General features: G+C 50.2%; 1 protein-coding gene across 10 annotated transcripts in view; it reads right to left on the minus strand.

The window, feature by feature from the left end:
• MYO18A (myosin XVIIIA) overlaps positions 1–14,061 on the minus strand; it is a 93,453-nt gene extending 79,392 nt beyond the window's left edge. For 2 of the 10 annotated variants that reach the window (XM_049701721.1, XM_049701720.1), the window contains exons 1-2: positions 13,804–14,060; positions 4,688–5,765 (exon numbers count right to left, since the gene is read on the minus strand). In XM_049701721.1, the coding sequence (XP_049557678.1) occupies positions 4,688–5,686 (999 nt within the window). In that variant the 5' untranslated portion in view covers positions 5,687–5,765; positions 13,804–14,060. Of the gene's footprint in view, positions 1–4,687; positions 5,766–13,506; positions 13,731–13,803 lie in introns of those variants that run through there. The other 8 variants (XM_049701713.1, XM_049701712.1, XM_049701719.1 and 5 more) reach the window with 7 other exon arrangements.
• Between the last annotated feature and the right edge of the window lie 855 nt (positions 14,062–14,916).

Below are 14,916 nucleotides of genomic sequence, written 5' to 3' on the forward strand. Positions count from 1 at the left end.
CAGGGGAGCAGTGCTTTCTAGGTACGGCTCCCATGCAGGCCAGCTCCTCTAGCTCTTGGTGGCAGGGGGACAACCACATCGGCCAGGGTTTAGCCAGCTGGGCTTTTCTGAGCTCAGCAGAAACATCTTACATTCCCAGACAACACATTTGTCCCCCATGAAGGGCCCACTGAGGATACAAACAGAAGGGACCGCTCTCCCCTCTCCCAGGTCCTAGTCCCGGCCAGGCTTCTACCCCTTCTTAATGGTTATTGACTTTTCCACTCAGACTCATGGACCTGGAGGAAGGAATTCTGAACCAACTGGGGTTTTAAGACCCTCATCATTACCAACACCTCCCTCAATCTCGCCAACTCAAGGAACTCTTTGCCTTTAGAAAACTTAAGGGTAATTGATCCCAAAACAGATGTCCCTAGAACATTTTTCCTGAGGAGCCAAGGAAAGAACGTAGCATCTTCTCCTAAACCTGGCAGTCATGCTTGACCCCTCTTCTCTTCCTTCTCCCACACCAACCAATCAACAAGACTACAATGCACGCCAGTGTTCATAGCAGCACTATTTGCAATAGCCAAGACCTGGACAGATGAATGGATAAAGAAGATGTGGTATATATGCACAGTGGAATACTACTCAGCCATAAAAAAGAATGAAATAATGCCATCTGCAGCAACATGGATGGACCCAGAGATTATCACACTAAGTGAAGTAAGTCAGAGAAAGACAAATATCCTATGCTATCACTTATATGTGGAATATAAAAAAATGATACAAATGAACTTATTTACAGAACAGAAACTGGGACTTCCCTGGTGGCACAGTGGTTAAGAATCCTCCTGCCAATGCAGGGGACACGGGTTCAAGCCCTGGTCTGGGAAGATCCCACATGCCGCGGAGCAACTAAGCCGTGCACCACAACTACTGAGCCTGCGCTGTAGAGCCCGTGAGCCACAACTACAGAGCCCATGTGCCACAACTACTGAAGCCCCGTGCACCTAGAGCCCACGCTCCACAAGAGAAGCCACCTCAATGAGAAGCCAGCGCACCACAACGAAGAGTAGCCCCCGCTCGCCACAACTAGAGAAAGCCCGTGTGCAGCAATGAAGACCCGACACAGCCAAATAATAATTAATTAATTAATTAATTTTTAAAAAAGAACAGAAATAGACTCACAGACATAGAAAACAAACTTATGGTTACCAAAGGAGAAATGGAGGGAGAAGGATAAATTAGGAGTTTGGGATTAGCAGATACAAACTACTATATATAAAATAGATAAACAACAAGGTCCTACTATACAGCACAAGGAACTATATTCAATATCTTGCAATGAACTATAATGGAAAAGAATCTGAAAAAATATATATTTTATATACATATATAAAACTGAATCACTTTGCTGTACACCAGAAAGTAACACAACATTGTAAATCAACTATATTTTAATTTAAAAAAAGCTGAAATAAAATAAAAAAGACAACAGAGCCTACCTCAGTTGCTCCCATCTGATACATCTCTCCCTCTCCACTGCTTACCCAAGTTCACGCCTCCATCCATCCTACTGAGATTACAACAGCTCCCTCACTATTCTCCCCACAGCTATCCTTGCTACACCTGAAAGCATTCTCCATATGCAGAGAGATTTTTCAAAAACCTGTTCCCATCACTCCCTAATTAAATTGCTTCATTGCCCTTGGGTTAAAGTTCACATTCCCTAGCGTGACTCACAAGGGCCTTTGTGACCTGCCCCTGCTTGCTTCTCCTGCTGCTTCTCTCAATAATGTCCCCACACTGTCCCCCAGTCTTATTCCCCAGATGTGTCATTCTCTCCAACCTCTAGACCTTGACATGTGTCTTACAGCCTTCCTCTTCCTCCTCTCGCCTCCCTGACACTCATCTCCCACCCAGATGTCAGTCCTCCCTGACTCATTCCCAAGGCTGTCCTAGAAGTCCCTCTTCTGTGCTCCCTAGGGCCGTGTCCTGGCCCCTGTCACTGAGCTTCTCAAATGGCATTGCCCTTGTCTGCCACTTGACCATCCCTCCCACCACACTATGAGCTCCTTGGGGCTGGGGGTATGTGCTGCTCACTGCTGGATCCCAGGACCTAGCACACAGAAAGTGCTCAACAAATGTTTGTTTGATAGATAGGTGAGCGGAAGAAAAGACGCAGAAGAGTTGTTTCTCTCAGGCCAGCTGAGTGGTTCCTATCAGGCCCCAAGTCTATCTTACTACCGTAGCTCACCCCTGCTCCCAGTGGAACCCTGTCTAGCAGCCACAGGGATACACGAAGAAGGTGTGAGCCAAGCATTCCGGACACACACCATGTGAGAAGGAAACCCAAGGGGCTGTCTCTCCCTGGGGCCTTCTGAAGAGGCCACGGAAAAAGCCATGGGGCCTGGCCCCCATCTGTGTGCCAAAAGAGAACAGATGGCTAACCAGCTCCCTCAGAGCTCCCTGGGGACAGGCAATGTGTGGACACAGTTGATGGATGGCCTGATGGGCAGGGTGGCCGCCAGGAGCTGTACCCGTGGGGCTGGAGTTGTCAGGGTACCCCACCCAGCAGCCTGGAGGAGGCGGGAAGACTCTTTTCTTGGCATGGAACTGGGATTAGAACTGCTGCCAAGAAAAGGAGCAGGAGGAAGAGGAGGAGATAGAGGATGAGAGCCGCAGAAGAGGCTGCAGCACTCCCACACCCGCTCCGGGGTCTGTCCCAGGAAGCTGGAATGCTGGGCTCACTCCACTCCCCTCTGCTGTGGCCTGAGTCCCCACCACCTACCCAGGTAGGAAAAGATACAGGGCTTCTCTTAACCTGTCAGAGGGCTCTAGGAGACTCATGAGGATGGGGCTTTCAACTACGCCCCCTGCCCGATCCCTCAGGTCGACAAAGACGTCCTCTGGCCACCAGCTGGGTTTGCCCCACAGGGACGAGAACAAGCCAGCATTTCAGGGCTACCTGCTGTAATGTGGAATCCACCAGGGCCTCCAAAGCGAAGCCATCCACTTCCCCAGGGATGAGGTAGCAGCAGCTAGCTGGGAAGGGAGAGTGGCTGGGAAATATGAGATACCAGGATGATCCCTGTGCTATAAAGACAAAACTAAACAGCATCCGAGATGCCAGGCCCAGGGCCCCACAGAGGCCTGTGCTGTGGTTCAACAGGGAGCTGGCAACAATCCCCCAGGGGAGATTCATTCTTTAAGAAGAAGAGAGTTCCATCTGTTAAAAGCAATGCTAGCCTGGTAGAAAGCAGACAGACATGGCAACACGGTATGATTTTTGGTTCTGAAATAAAGACTACTCCCTCTAAGTTGCACTTCCCTGAGTTCAGTCTAGCCTGATGGCTACCACACAGTAGGTGCCTGATGTGTGTTTCCGGAATAAATGGGTCCAGGTCTTCCCCTGGATTCCACAACAGGCTCCCTTCTACTCACTACCCTTTCCTGACTAGCAAAGCTGCCTGACCCCACCAGCCCCCGGGTAAAGGAAGGCCGGGAACCCAGCTCCAGTGCTTCCCGCCAGAGCCTAACCCTGCCGCTCCCAGGCCCCCCTGGCCCGAGACGCTGCCAGGCTGAACAGCCATCTGAGCTCCCACTTCCCCTCCCCAGGAGAAAGCCAGGACCAGGACTCTGCTTGCTTCCTTAGCATTTCCTCCTGCTTCTGACTTTGACACATCTGGCTGGTCACTTAGTGCTGAAAGGTCCTGGCCAGGCTATGCAGTGGTCAGGCTGCAGGGACCAGATCGGAACGATCCTAAAACCCACAGCCAGGACAAAGGGATGGCTAGAGGCCAACCTGTCCCTCCTAGACTGTCTCCAGGCAGAACACTCCAAACTGATTTGTAGCCACCCTATCAAAAGTCCCCTGGGGTTAGAGATCTCCATCCCCTCAGAGACCTGCTCATACATCTAATCTCAGTCTCTTCTGCTCCTATGTCACCCCCTTCCACTGCTGTTTTGTGTGGGCAGGATAAGAGTTGGGATCTCAGGGATAGTCAGGTCATACTATCTCTGTAGGCCTGATCCCTTTTGCCTTTCCAGGGCCGTGCTTTTTCTTCTTCCAAGAGATAATAAAGACTCTTGGAGGCCTAGTGTTCTTTATAAATCAGATCCAGTCACTCCCCTGCTGAACACCCTACAATGGTCCCGTTTCACTGGGATAAAATCTGAACTCCTACCATTATTTACAAGGTCTTCGATGATCTGGCCACTGATTATCTCTGCAACCTTACCTGGTATTCAGCTCCTCAGTCACTCAGGGGTAAAAGGAGGCCTGAGGTCATCTCCCCAGGAGCTACCAATGTGAGCCCTGATTTAAAATAATTTATCTTTTTTTCACCTCCAATATCTAAATAATGGAAATCCTATATTTTAGTCCAGATACCAGTCTGGACCAGTAGTAGCCCAGAGTGGCTCTCACATCTGGAAGTGGCACATGTTAGCCCCCATGCCCCAATTTAGGGCTCAGGACATATTAGCCCACCAGGGTATCATGAAGCTTGTATCGCTGTGTATCACACCACAGGCCAGGTAAGTCGTCCCGGAGCCCAAGGAGTGGCACGGCTTCACCGGTCACACACTCGCTAGGCTCTGACCGTAGCTCCTGGGTACCCCAATCATCCACCCAGGTACAGTCGCAGGAGATGCCAACATCCCCAATCCCTGCTTGCCCCCGGCTGCCCAGGCCAAGACTCACATGGGCTGGCTCCCTGCGGGGTCCCTCGCCGCTCCGCAGCCAGCTCCGACTCAGCTCGCTGAGCTCCGGGATGGGCTGCACCTTGAGCTGCACGCTGTCCCCAGACTGCCGGATCATCTCCACAATCTCATCCCTGGACTTGCTCTCCACATTGTGCCCATTAATCTCCACCAGACGATCACCCGGCACCAGCCCCAGGGCCAGGTCCTTGGTGCCCGCGCCGGGCTCAGCAAAGTGAACCACCTTCCGATAGACCTGGCCCTCGGGGCCCCGATCCAGCATGGTTGTGCGTCGCAGGGAGAAGCCAAAGTCCCCCGTGGGCCGTCGCTGCAGTTCCAGTTCCCGGAGGGCAGGGGGCAGCGGGGGCACCACGGGGGGCAAGCGCAGGTCAGCCGGGAACCTTTTAGTCACCAGCTCAGGGGCTCGGGACCGAGGTCCTGGTCGAGGGATGCCTGGGCCGGGATGCTGCATCAGCTGTCCCTCTAGGGTCCTCACCTCTACCTGTGGAGACGGGGCGGCAGAGTGCTCTGAGGGGGTGGAGGTTTCTGAGGCGCTCTCATCCCGGCTGCGCTGGGAGAAGGAGAAGCGCTTGACAATCATCTGTGAGTTCTGCTTGGCCAGGGAGCCGAACTTGGCTGCCCGCTGCAGCACCGAGCCCCGTAAGCTGCCTTCCTCACCCTTGAGGTCATCACTGGAGCTGGCTGTGCTCAGGTGGCCCGAGTCCAGGATGACACTGCCCCTGTTGCTGTCGGAGTCGATGTCAGTCAGGTGCAGGTCGGAGCTGCTGGCCACCTTGATGGGGATGGGGTTGGAGATTTCCAAGCGTGTCTTCGAGTCACGCTTGGAGGAGCGGCTCAGGTTGAAGAAGCCACGCCTCAGGCTCATCTCTTCCAGGCTCCGCAGCTCCGCCGCTGACATCCGCTCCTTCTTCTCCTTTTTCTCCTTCTTCTCCTTCCGCGTGCCATCCTTGTCCTTGTCTTTCTTCATTAGGTTAAACATGGTGGGGTGCTATTTTTAGGGGTGGCACCCCAGAGGACTACGGGTGCTCAGCACAGGGCCTTCGTGCCCCACCTTGCCGCTGCAAACAGAAACAGGGAGAAAGGTTATTCGAGCAGAGCCTCTTTCTGTGTCTCCAATCCAGACACGGCCAACTAATGAGCACAGCTTTCCCTCACTGAGTGCCAGTTATGTGCCAGGTGCTCTGTTTTACACGGTACTGTCTCAATTAAGGTAATCTTCACAACACTGCTACGGGTAGGTCTGTCATTACCCCCATTTTACAAATACGGAAACGAGGTTTAGATCAGTTTATAAAAGCCCAGACTCCAAAGTCTGTCATTTCCTGTAATCCCTGAAAGACCCAGGCTTAGCTGTGCATGGTGGTGGCATCTGGGAGATCTAACCTCCTGGTTAGAGGATGTCATCAAGCCAACTTGGGATCTGACTTAAGATTCAAATGCAAGGGACTTCCCTGGTGGTGCAGTGGTTAAGAATCCACCTGCCGATGCAGGGGACACGGGTTTGAGCCCTGGTCTGCGAAGATCCCACATGCAACTAAGCCCGTGCGCCACAACGACTGAGCCTGCGCTCTAGAGCCCATTTGCCTAGAGCCCGTGCTCCACAAGAGAAGCCACCACACGAGCCGCAACAAAGGAGCCTGCCTGCCACAACTAAGACCAGATGCAACCAAATAAGTAAATAAAAATATTTAAGAAAAAAAAAAGAAAAGCCACCACAATGAGAAGCCCACACACCACAACGAAGAGTAGCCCCCGCTCACTGCAACTAGAGAAGAAAAGCCCGCGCACAGCAACGAAGACCCAACGCAGCTAAAATTAAATAAATAAAATAAATAATTTTTTTTTAATTAAAAAAAAAGAATCCACCTTCCAATGCAGGGGACGCGGGTTCGGTCGGTGAACTAAGATCACGCGTGCTGCAGGGCAACTAAGCCCGTGCGCTGCAACTACTGAGCCCACACGACACAACTAGAGTGAAGCCTGCGTGCCACAACTAAGATCCAACACAGCCAAAAATAAAATAAATAGATAAATAAATATTAAAAAAAAAGATTCAAACACAAAGGAAAAAGGAAATGGACTCTGTGCACCATCACCTCCCCATAACCTATGTCATTAAGGCAATAGGCATCACATGCTACTGGACTCTTTCCTAAACCTGCTATCCCTAGAGCAGCAGCCTTAACCACTGCCTGACAGAAGATCTTAAAGAACCAACACTTATTTAATGACTGCTACTCACCAGGCATAATGCCAGGCACTTTACACACACTATCTCATTTGAACCTCACAGCATCCCTGCAAGGTAGGTATCATTATCTCTACTTTACAAATGAGAAAACAGGGCTCAGAAAATTAAGTATATGTTAGTTGTCACACAGCTAGTAGGCGGTGACCGCAGGATTCAATGGCAAATGTTGTTTTCTTTCTAGGGCCTGGGCGCCCAAAGTGAAGCAGGGAGGGAGGTAAGGGGAAGTTCCAGACTGAATAGAGGACAGACAGCTGCAAGGTGGGGGTGGGCGTGGGGTCTGCTGGATAAACAGGATCCTGAAAAGCTCACATCCTTTTCCCCAGACCAACACCTAAATATAGCCTCAGGAAGAAAGTCGTGGCAGCCTGAGAGAAAACCCCAGCTCCAGGGCTTATGCGCCTAGGGCGCCAACCTACTCCCACCCCTAGGCACACCCATCTGGGGACAGGATGGAGAAAAACCTGGTGGGGTGGAGTTGAGAGAGCCTTCCTTGTTCTAACCAGCAGGGAACAAGAAGCAGGCTGTACCACCTAATTAGAAATTAAATGTACTTTTTTCTTTCTCCATGAAGGCCTCCCGCTCTGAGTTCTGGACACAAGACCTACAAGCTTACCCCTTGCAGCAGCGAGCTCTTACCAAGCCCTGGAGAGGCCTTTCCTCTCTGTGTACCCCACTGCCACAACCAAGCAGGGCATTCCAGGCCCCCCAATTCTACTGAGAAGGACCCCCAACCCAGGTACAATGCCTAGGAAGGCATCAAGGCCAGAAGTGCCCAAGGGCCCCGGGGTACTGGCTAACTGCTTTCCCCCTGCCCATCACCCTGACCCATGTGGCCCCTGAGAGATCAGAGTATCCTTTCTAGAGCAGCGCTGTCCACAAGAAATATAATTCAAGTCATATATGGAATTGTAAATTTTCTAGCAGCCATATTAAAAAAGGTAAAAAGAAACGGTTAAAATTAACTTTAACAACATACTTTATTAACGTAGATATCCAAAATATTGTCATCTCAACATGTAACCTATGTAAAAAATATTGGGATATTTTACATTCTCTTTTCCGTATTAAGTCTTCGAAATCCAGTGCACATTTAACACTCGGAGCACATCTCAATTCAGACAAACCACATTTCAAGTATTCAACAGCCCTGTGCTTGGGCAGTGCAGTTCTAGAGAACTCTTGAGTTATAGAGCATATCCAAAGAGGTGGGAGATCTGGCCCAGTCATTGGTTCCCTGTGGACCTAGCAGGCACCCCTCTCCCCCTCTGACCTCCGTGCCTACCTGGTAAAACAAAGTTCCCTCTGAACTTTTTAGTTCTTAATGTTCCAAGCACAGTACCTGGGAGTGGGAAGACAGAAAATCTAGGGCCCAAGAAGTGCAAAGCCAGGGACAGCCTCGGCTAGCTGAGCCTGGACTGATTCAGGGTGAAGGGGAGCCCGGCAGCAGGCATCCTCTCTTCAGGGCTCTACTGTAATATAGGGGGTCTCTCCCTCTCCTCCTGAACGCCGATGGGGGTATGGACAGACCTACCATATGCTAAGATGCAGGATCTTTGGTTGGTCACTGCTCACCTTACCTCTCACCCGTCACTACCTGCACTCTCTTAAAAGGCTAGGTTAGAAGATGGCTCCAGGGGGACATGTGGGGGAAATGAAGAAAGAAACCCACCTTGGGGACTTGGAGGGAACAAACCAATATCTCAGCCTCAGCCCAACCACAGAGAACCAAACCGCCTACAATGCTATCCCACCAAGACACCTTTTATGGTCTCCAATTCTCACTCTGCAATCCTTACCCAGTGCCGGCTCTTTGCTGGGGACTAGATATCTGAGCAGTATCAACGGTACACAGCCCCCAGAATTCCAGAATCTTTGGGCTGTCTCGGCAAAAGCTTGTCCCTCACTAGCACTGCATCAGGCAGAAACAACAGACAGTCACAGCAGCAGCACAGGGGGATAGTGCTGGCAGGAAATGTTAGAAGATCTGGTATCTAGGCCTGGATCTGCCAACAAATCGCTAGGGGACCTTGAGCCTGTCACTTTGCTCAAGGTTGGACTAGATGATCTAGGTCTCTTCTAGCTATAAAATTCCAAATATTTAAGTCTCTTGTGGACATAAGTTATTTATTAACTTTCTGCCAAAGTCACCCCTCTCATCCCAACCCTGGGGCCTTTGGAGACTAGGTCCATTTCAGCCCTTCCCTCATCAGCCCTGTCCTGCCACTGTTATCTACACAGCTCACAAGGTACCCCTTCCCCACTGTTGTCCCTACAATTGCCAGGCCTGGCTGTGGCCTGGGTTCTCTCCTGTGCCACATGTCTAGAGCTACCTGCAACCTCCCCCTCCAGGGTCAGACCTGCAGTATAGCTGCAGCTGCTCCTATGCATCTCAGAGCCCAATTCACCAGAGACCTGGGCTCTGTCAACTTCCTGTGGACCTTGGACTTTCCCGCATCTCCTGTCCTTAGGTCCAAAGTCTCCAGCTGCAATCACTACCTCCCCACTCCCATTCCAAGCTGCAGTTTCTACCTGCCTCCCCTTCGTCTCTTACCCCCCCACCGAAGGTAACCTTACAGTTTTTCTGACCTCCTTCTCTGTCTTTCACCCCTCACCCTACTCCAGGAGGCCTTTCCTAATTTTAAGTGGAGGGAAGGTCTGTGTGTAAATTAGGGTACGTACCTAAATCATCTTGACCCTACTATCCCCCAAATCAAAGCAAAGTACCACTGAATCAGTCAACTCAGCTGCTTTATTACTTTAAGACAGCATTTTGAGGGCAAGGACCTTTCAATTCAAGTATGCACCTATCAATTCATCAACAGGAGAAACAATTTACATATTCATATCATGGAATACTACTCAGCAATAAAAAGGAAACTACTACTGATACACACAACAGGGATGAATCTCAAAAACATCTGTTAAGTGACGGTAAAAGAAGACTTCGACATACTGGTATGGTACTTTTTATATGAATTTCTAGTATAGGCAAAAGTAACCCATGGTGAAAAAAAATCAGAACAGTGGTTACCTCTGGGAAGTGGGGGTGGAGTGGGAGTGGGGATTACCTGAGAAAGGGCATGAGGGAACTTTCCGGGGTAATGTTCATGTTACATATCTTGATAAAGGTTTGGGTTGACAGATGTATACATTTTGTCAATTGTCATCAAATAGTGCACATAAGATTAGTGCATTTCATTGTATGAAATATTCACTCAAAAGAAGAAAACAGTAAACACATATCAAACTCTAGTTAATGATATGTATGCTAATGTATTGGGGGTAACGTATATTGGTGTCTGCAATTTACTCTGAGAGGCATCAAAAATATAAGATGCCTTGAGGGTTGGATCAAGGGATAAAGATGTGATAAACAAGGATAGTAAAGCGTTCACTGTAGAGTCTAGGAGATGGGGTGTTCACTGTAGAACTCTAACTTTTCTAAATGTTTGCAGATCCTTGTGATAAAATGTTGGGAAAAGTATGTATTTATCAAGCACCTACTAAATGTAGGGGATATAAAGATAAATAAAACCCATGAAAGAGTTTAGGCTTCAGATGTCAGGTAACAAAGCTGAAAACAAATTCGGGTTGACAGCGATGCAATCTTGGGCAAGTCACTTAAAGCCTCTGTGCCTCTATTTTCCCATTTTTTTTAATGGAAATAATAGTACCTACCACATAAGGCATGGGAATTAAATGAAATGTGTATATATGCCCTTCATATAATGCCTAGACCAAACTAAGTCCTCAAGAATGGTACCCAGTGGTAGCAAGGCACATTCATGCCATTTAATGGGATGGTAGAGAGGATAATAAAGTACACAAATGATTATCAGCACACATATGACTAAAATAAGTCTAGACATACAATCTTAATGCTCTACAGAACCTTTGTATATGGAAAGTAAAGCCCAAAGAAGTGAAGGCAATCCAGTTAGCACACGGCCAAGCTGGATCACACTGGCTCGAGTCCAGAGGCCCCATATAACTACTGCCAAGATAAGGACAGGCAATTCATAGATGCGGAAATACAAATGGCCAACAAACATGAACAGGTATTCAGCCTGAGTAAGAGTCACAGCTGTGCGAAATAAAACAGAGGTATACTGCGTTCACTTAGCAGTTTAGTAAAAACTACCAAGCTAACATCAATCAATTAGAGGATGAGAAGCAGGGTGTCCCAAATGTGTTGCTGGGAATATAAGTTGATAAAAGGAGGGCAAGTGTGTGGTATCTACGAAAATATTTAAAGGTACATATTCTTTGACAGGGCCATTCCATTTATAGGACATCTATAGATATATTCACACAATAAACATAGCTAATCTTTGCAGCACAATAAACATGGCTAATCTTTGCTATTTCATAATAGCAAAATTCTGTCTCTATAAATGCCCATCACTAGGAGAGTGGCTAAATTATAGAACTTAGCAGTTATTTAAAAGAATGAGGTAGGGGCTTCCCTGGTGGTGCAGTGGTTGAGAGTCCGCCTGCCAATGCAGGGGACACGGGTTCGTGCCCCGGTCCAGGAAGATCCCACATGCCGCGGAGCGGCTGGGCCCATGAGCCATGGCCGCTGAGACTGCGCGTCCGGAGCCTGTGCTCCGCAACGGGAGAGGCCACAGCAGTGAGAGGCCCGTGTACCACACACACACACACAAAACTCTATTTATATAACATATAAGTATTAAACTATAAATACATAATATATAAAATATTCATAACAAGCTTTTAAAAAATAGTCTGGAAAGGTCTGTTACACAAATATATCAGTGATTTTTCTCTGTGGAATAATGGCAAAGAGGGGTAACACTTCAGCTTTCTACCTCATAGACTTGCTACAGAAAAAACCCTTTTTTAGCATGTTACTTTTGTGATTTTAAAGATCAAAGAAGAAAAAAGGAAGGTGTGACAAAGTAATAAGCAATGCATTTGGCATTAAAGCTGTAAACCGGTTTGCAACGACAAGTTCAAAGCTGGCCATCTCATGCTTTGAAAATGTTTCAGTGACTTGGGGGACTTGGTTAAAATAGATCTCACTAGTGTCTTGTGGCTTTAAGTGCGGACAGATTTAAATGGGTCACCCTGCAGCTGGCAAAGTAGAAACCCCAGGAAATGGAAACTATAACATTAGAATCCCAAGAAAAGGGCGCCCAGACTTGGCTGCTGTGGGTGTATACTTTAAAACGGCCAGTCCTCCCACCCTCGACCACACTCATAAATAAATACAAAGGAAATACTTTCCCAAGAGAGCCGGCCTCTCTCCCTTGGCCTCTGACCTCCCTAAGCGGCCGTTTCCTACCGCCCCGAGGCCTTGATGGGGCGCTCGCCCGCCCGCCAGCCCGGACCGAGGAATTGCACGCGTGGCCCAGGGGGGCTCGCCCGGCCCGGGCAGCGCAGGGTGACGCCTGTCGCCGCCGCCGTGGAGCTTCTTGCCGGCGGTCCTGCTGAGCCCCGCCGCGGCCCATGACTCACTGCCAGGTCACATGGAGCTTCTCTGGCTCCAGGTGTGCTCACTCACTCCGTCTGCACGCTTCTCACATGACATCAGCCGGCCCGGCCGCCCGGCAGCCGGCTCCCTGCCCTGCCCGCCGCAGCGCCGGGAACCCTCGGCCCTCGGCACCTCCAGGCAGCCGGGCCGGCGCAGACGCAGCCCCGCGGCGCCTCCGCTGCGATACCGTCTCCCCTGGAACGCAGCAATCCCGCAGGCCCCGGGAGAAACGAGAGCGGGAGACGTGCCAGAAGCCCGGCCAGGTCCCCGGCGGCTCTTCCAGATGCACTTCCTTGGCCCCACGCGGGGCCTGCCGCAGCCCGCGGGGCGCTAAGCTCAGCTAACACCCCAACACCCCACCTCCTGTGTGACCTTGAGCAAGTCCCGTCCTCTCTCTAGACCTCAGCTTTTTCAACTCTAAAATCTCCATGGGCCTGAGACTTCAGACTTGGGCTTCGCTGAAGAGGTATTCAACTCAACCACAAACTTGAGGTTCTAATCCCGCTCTCCCTCTGATTTGCTGTGTGACCTACAGCCCATCATCCAACATCTCTGAATACTAGAGAATAACAAAAATAATTCCTTGTAAGTGACTATAAAGTACCTGGCTGCGAGAAAGGGCCCTGGGCCCTGTAAAATCATCAGTCCACAATTTAAACTGCTGCCTGACTGTAAACTATTTGAAATGTCAAGGGAATGTGGATAATTTACAAGCCACACAATTCCTACCTCAAGAGAAAGGGCAGGAAAGTAAGGGGCGGAGGGTGAGGGGTTTTCCAAGTCTGCTCCCCACCCTTCCGAATCCAGTTCCCACTACTGCACCACCTAACCCTCTAATTCAGGCTGCCTCAGAAAATGGTGATGGGGGGTGAGGTGCAGTGAGCAGATCTTAAAGAACCCCGGGGCCTGACCCAAAGGAGAACTTAAAAGCTCCATCAAGCCCCCAACCCAAGTCCTGGGGAAACCTGTTCGTCATAGCACAGGGTGGGCTGGGCCCTCCCAACCCCTCAAACCTTTAAACTATATCAGGCCAGAGCCCCTCAGCTTTACCCACCACACCCAGGAGAGGCCCAGGACAAGGCCTGGGGCTCAGGGCCACCAACAGGACCCTGCTCACGTGGATGTTCTGGCTCCAGTCTGTGGTGTCCACTCCAGGTGAAGGAGGTCTGGCTGGGGACAGACCTCTGGTTGAGAAGGAGTAAGAACAGCCCTGCTGCCCTGGAGATCTGTGACACAGCAAGTCTGAATCAAGCCTTCCTGAGTTCCAACAACTCCCTGCTCCACCTAAGAGGGTGGATTCTTCCTTTCACACAAGCCCCACTTCTGCCCCTCCCAGTCAACCTTCAGGTACCTGCCACTGGGGGACCCTGGAGTTTTCAGGCCCAGCTTCTGAAGACACATGCACCCCTCAATGAACAGCCTCAAGCTAGGCCAGTGAAGCGGTCTCCAGCCAACAGGCTGGCTGCCCAGACTGCCAGGCAGTGAGGTTGAGGGACCAGGCAGGAGTCAGGAAGGGCACAATCCACCTGAAGATTTCTGAGGAGAGCCTGGATCGTGAGAGGAAGCCCTGGGACACACACCCTGGCACCTGAGTCAGGCCAGGAGACAGGAGTAAACAAACTAGATATTCAGAGCTGCCAGGTGCCAAGTCATCAACTGTTCAAAGCTCAAAGCTCCCACAGGAAGTGACCATCAGCATTCTACCCCTTCCTCACCCACCCTCCACTCCCACCTGTGATGCTTCTCATTCCCCTAACCCCCCAACACAATAGCTTCCCCCATCATCTTCCTGGAATTGAGGCCCCAACTCCAATGTTCCTAACCCCAAATGTACAAGCACACCTCCACCCAAAGCTATATATAACCAGTCATGTCCAGCAACCAGGAGGATGCTTCCTGGAAAGTCCTCATCACAAAAGGACAGAGGGCAGGCCACTGACAAAGAGCCAGTGAGGTCTGTCCGGAAACCAGAGACCTCAAGAGAGCAATTTTCAGTATCTCCAACTAGAAAGTAGCCCCTGAGCTAATAGGGTGGGGAACACGAGGCAAGGCCAACTCCATTGCCATGACAACAGGATACCAACCTGCCCAAGAAAAGGGCTCCAGACCTGGTAAGCACATGGCAAGGCAGCTTGAACCTCTAGGTTCAATGTCTTGCTAAGGTGTTCTTGCTCTTAATCACCTGGACAACCTTCCATCCCTTCCAGCATGGCCGCAGTGCAGACACACTCGGCACCATTCACTCTTCATAGGGGGATTTACTAGGCCTCCTCAGCCACAGACATGCTAGGTACTCCAAAAGACAAAACAAACCTACATAAATCACTGGCAAGGTGAAGAGGGGAGGGAATCCAATTCCATAATTTGGGGGGACCATCTGAGGGCAGGAAGGCCCTAGGCAGGAAAGGTCTTCCCAGGAAGCACCATCCCAGGCCTCCCTACACAAACACAAACCATGAGGACA

This window comes from Orcinus orca, chromosome 19 (genome assembly GCF_937001465.1).
Source record: "Orcinus orca chromosome 19, mOrcOrc1.1, whole genome shotgun sequence".
NCBI classification, from domain to species: domain Eukaryota; kingdom Metazoa; phylum Chordata; class Mammalia; order Artiodactyla; family Delphinidae; genus Orcinus; species Orcinus orca.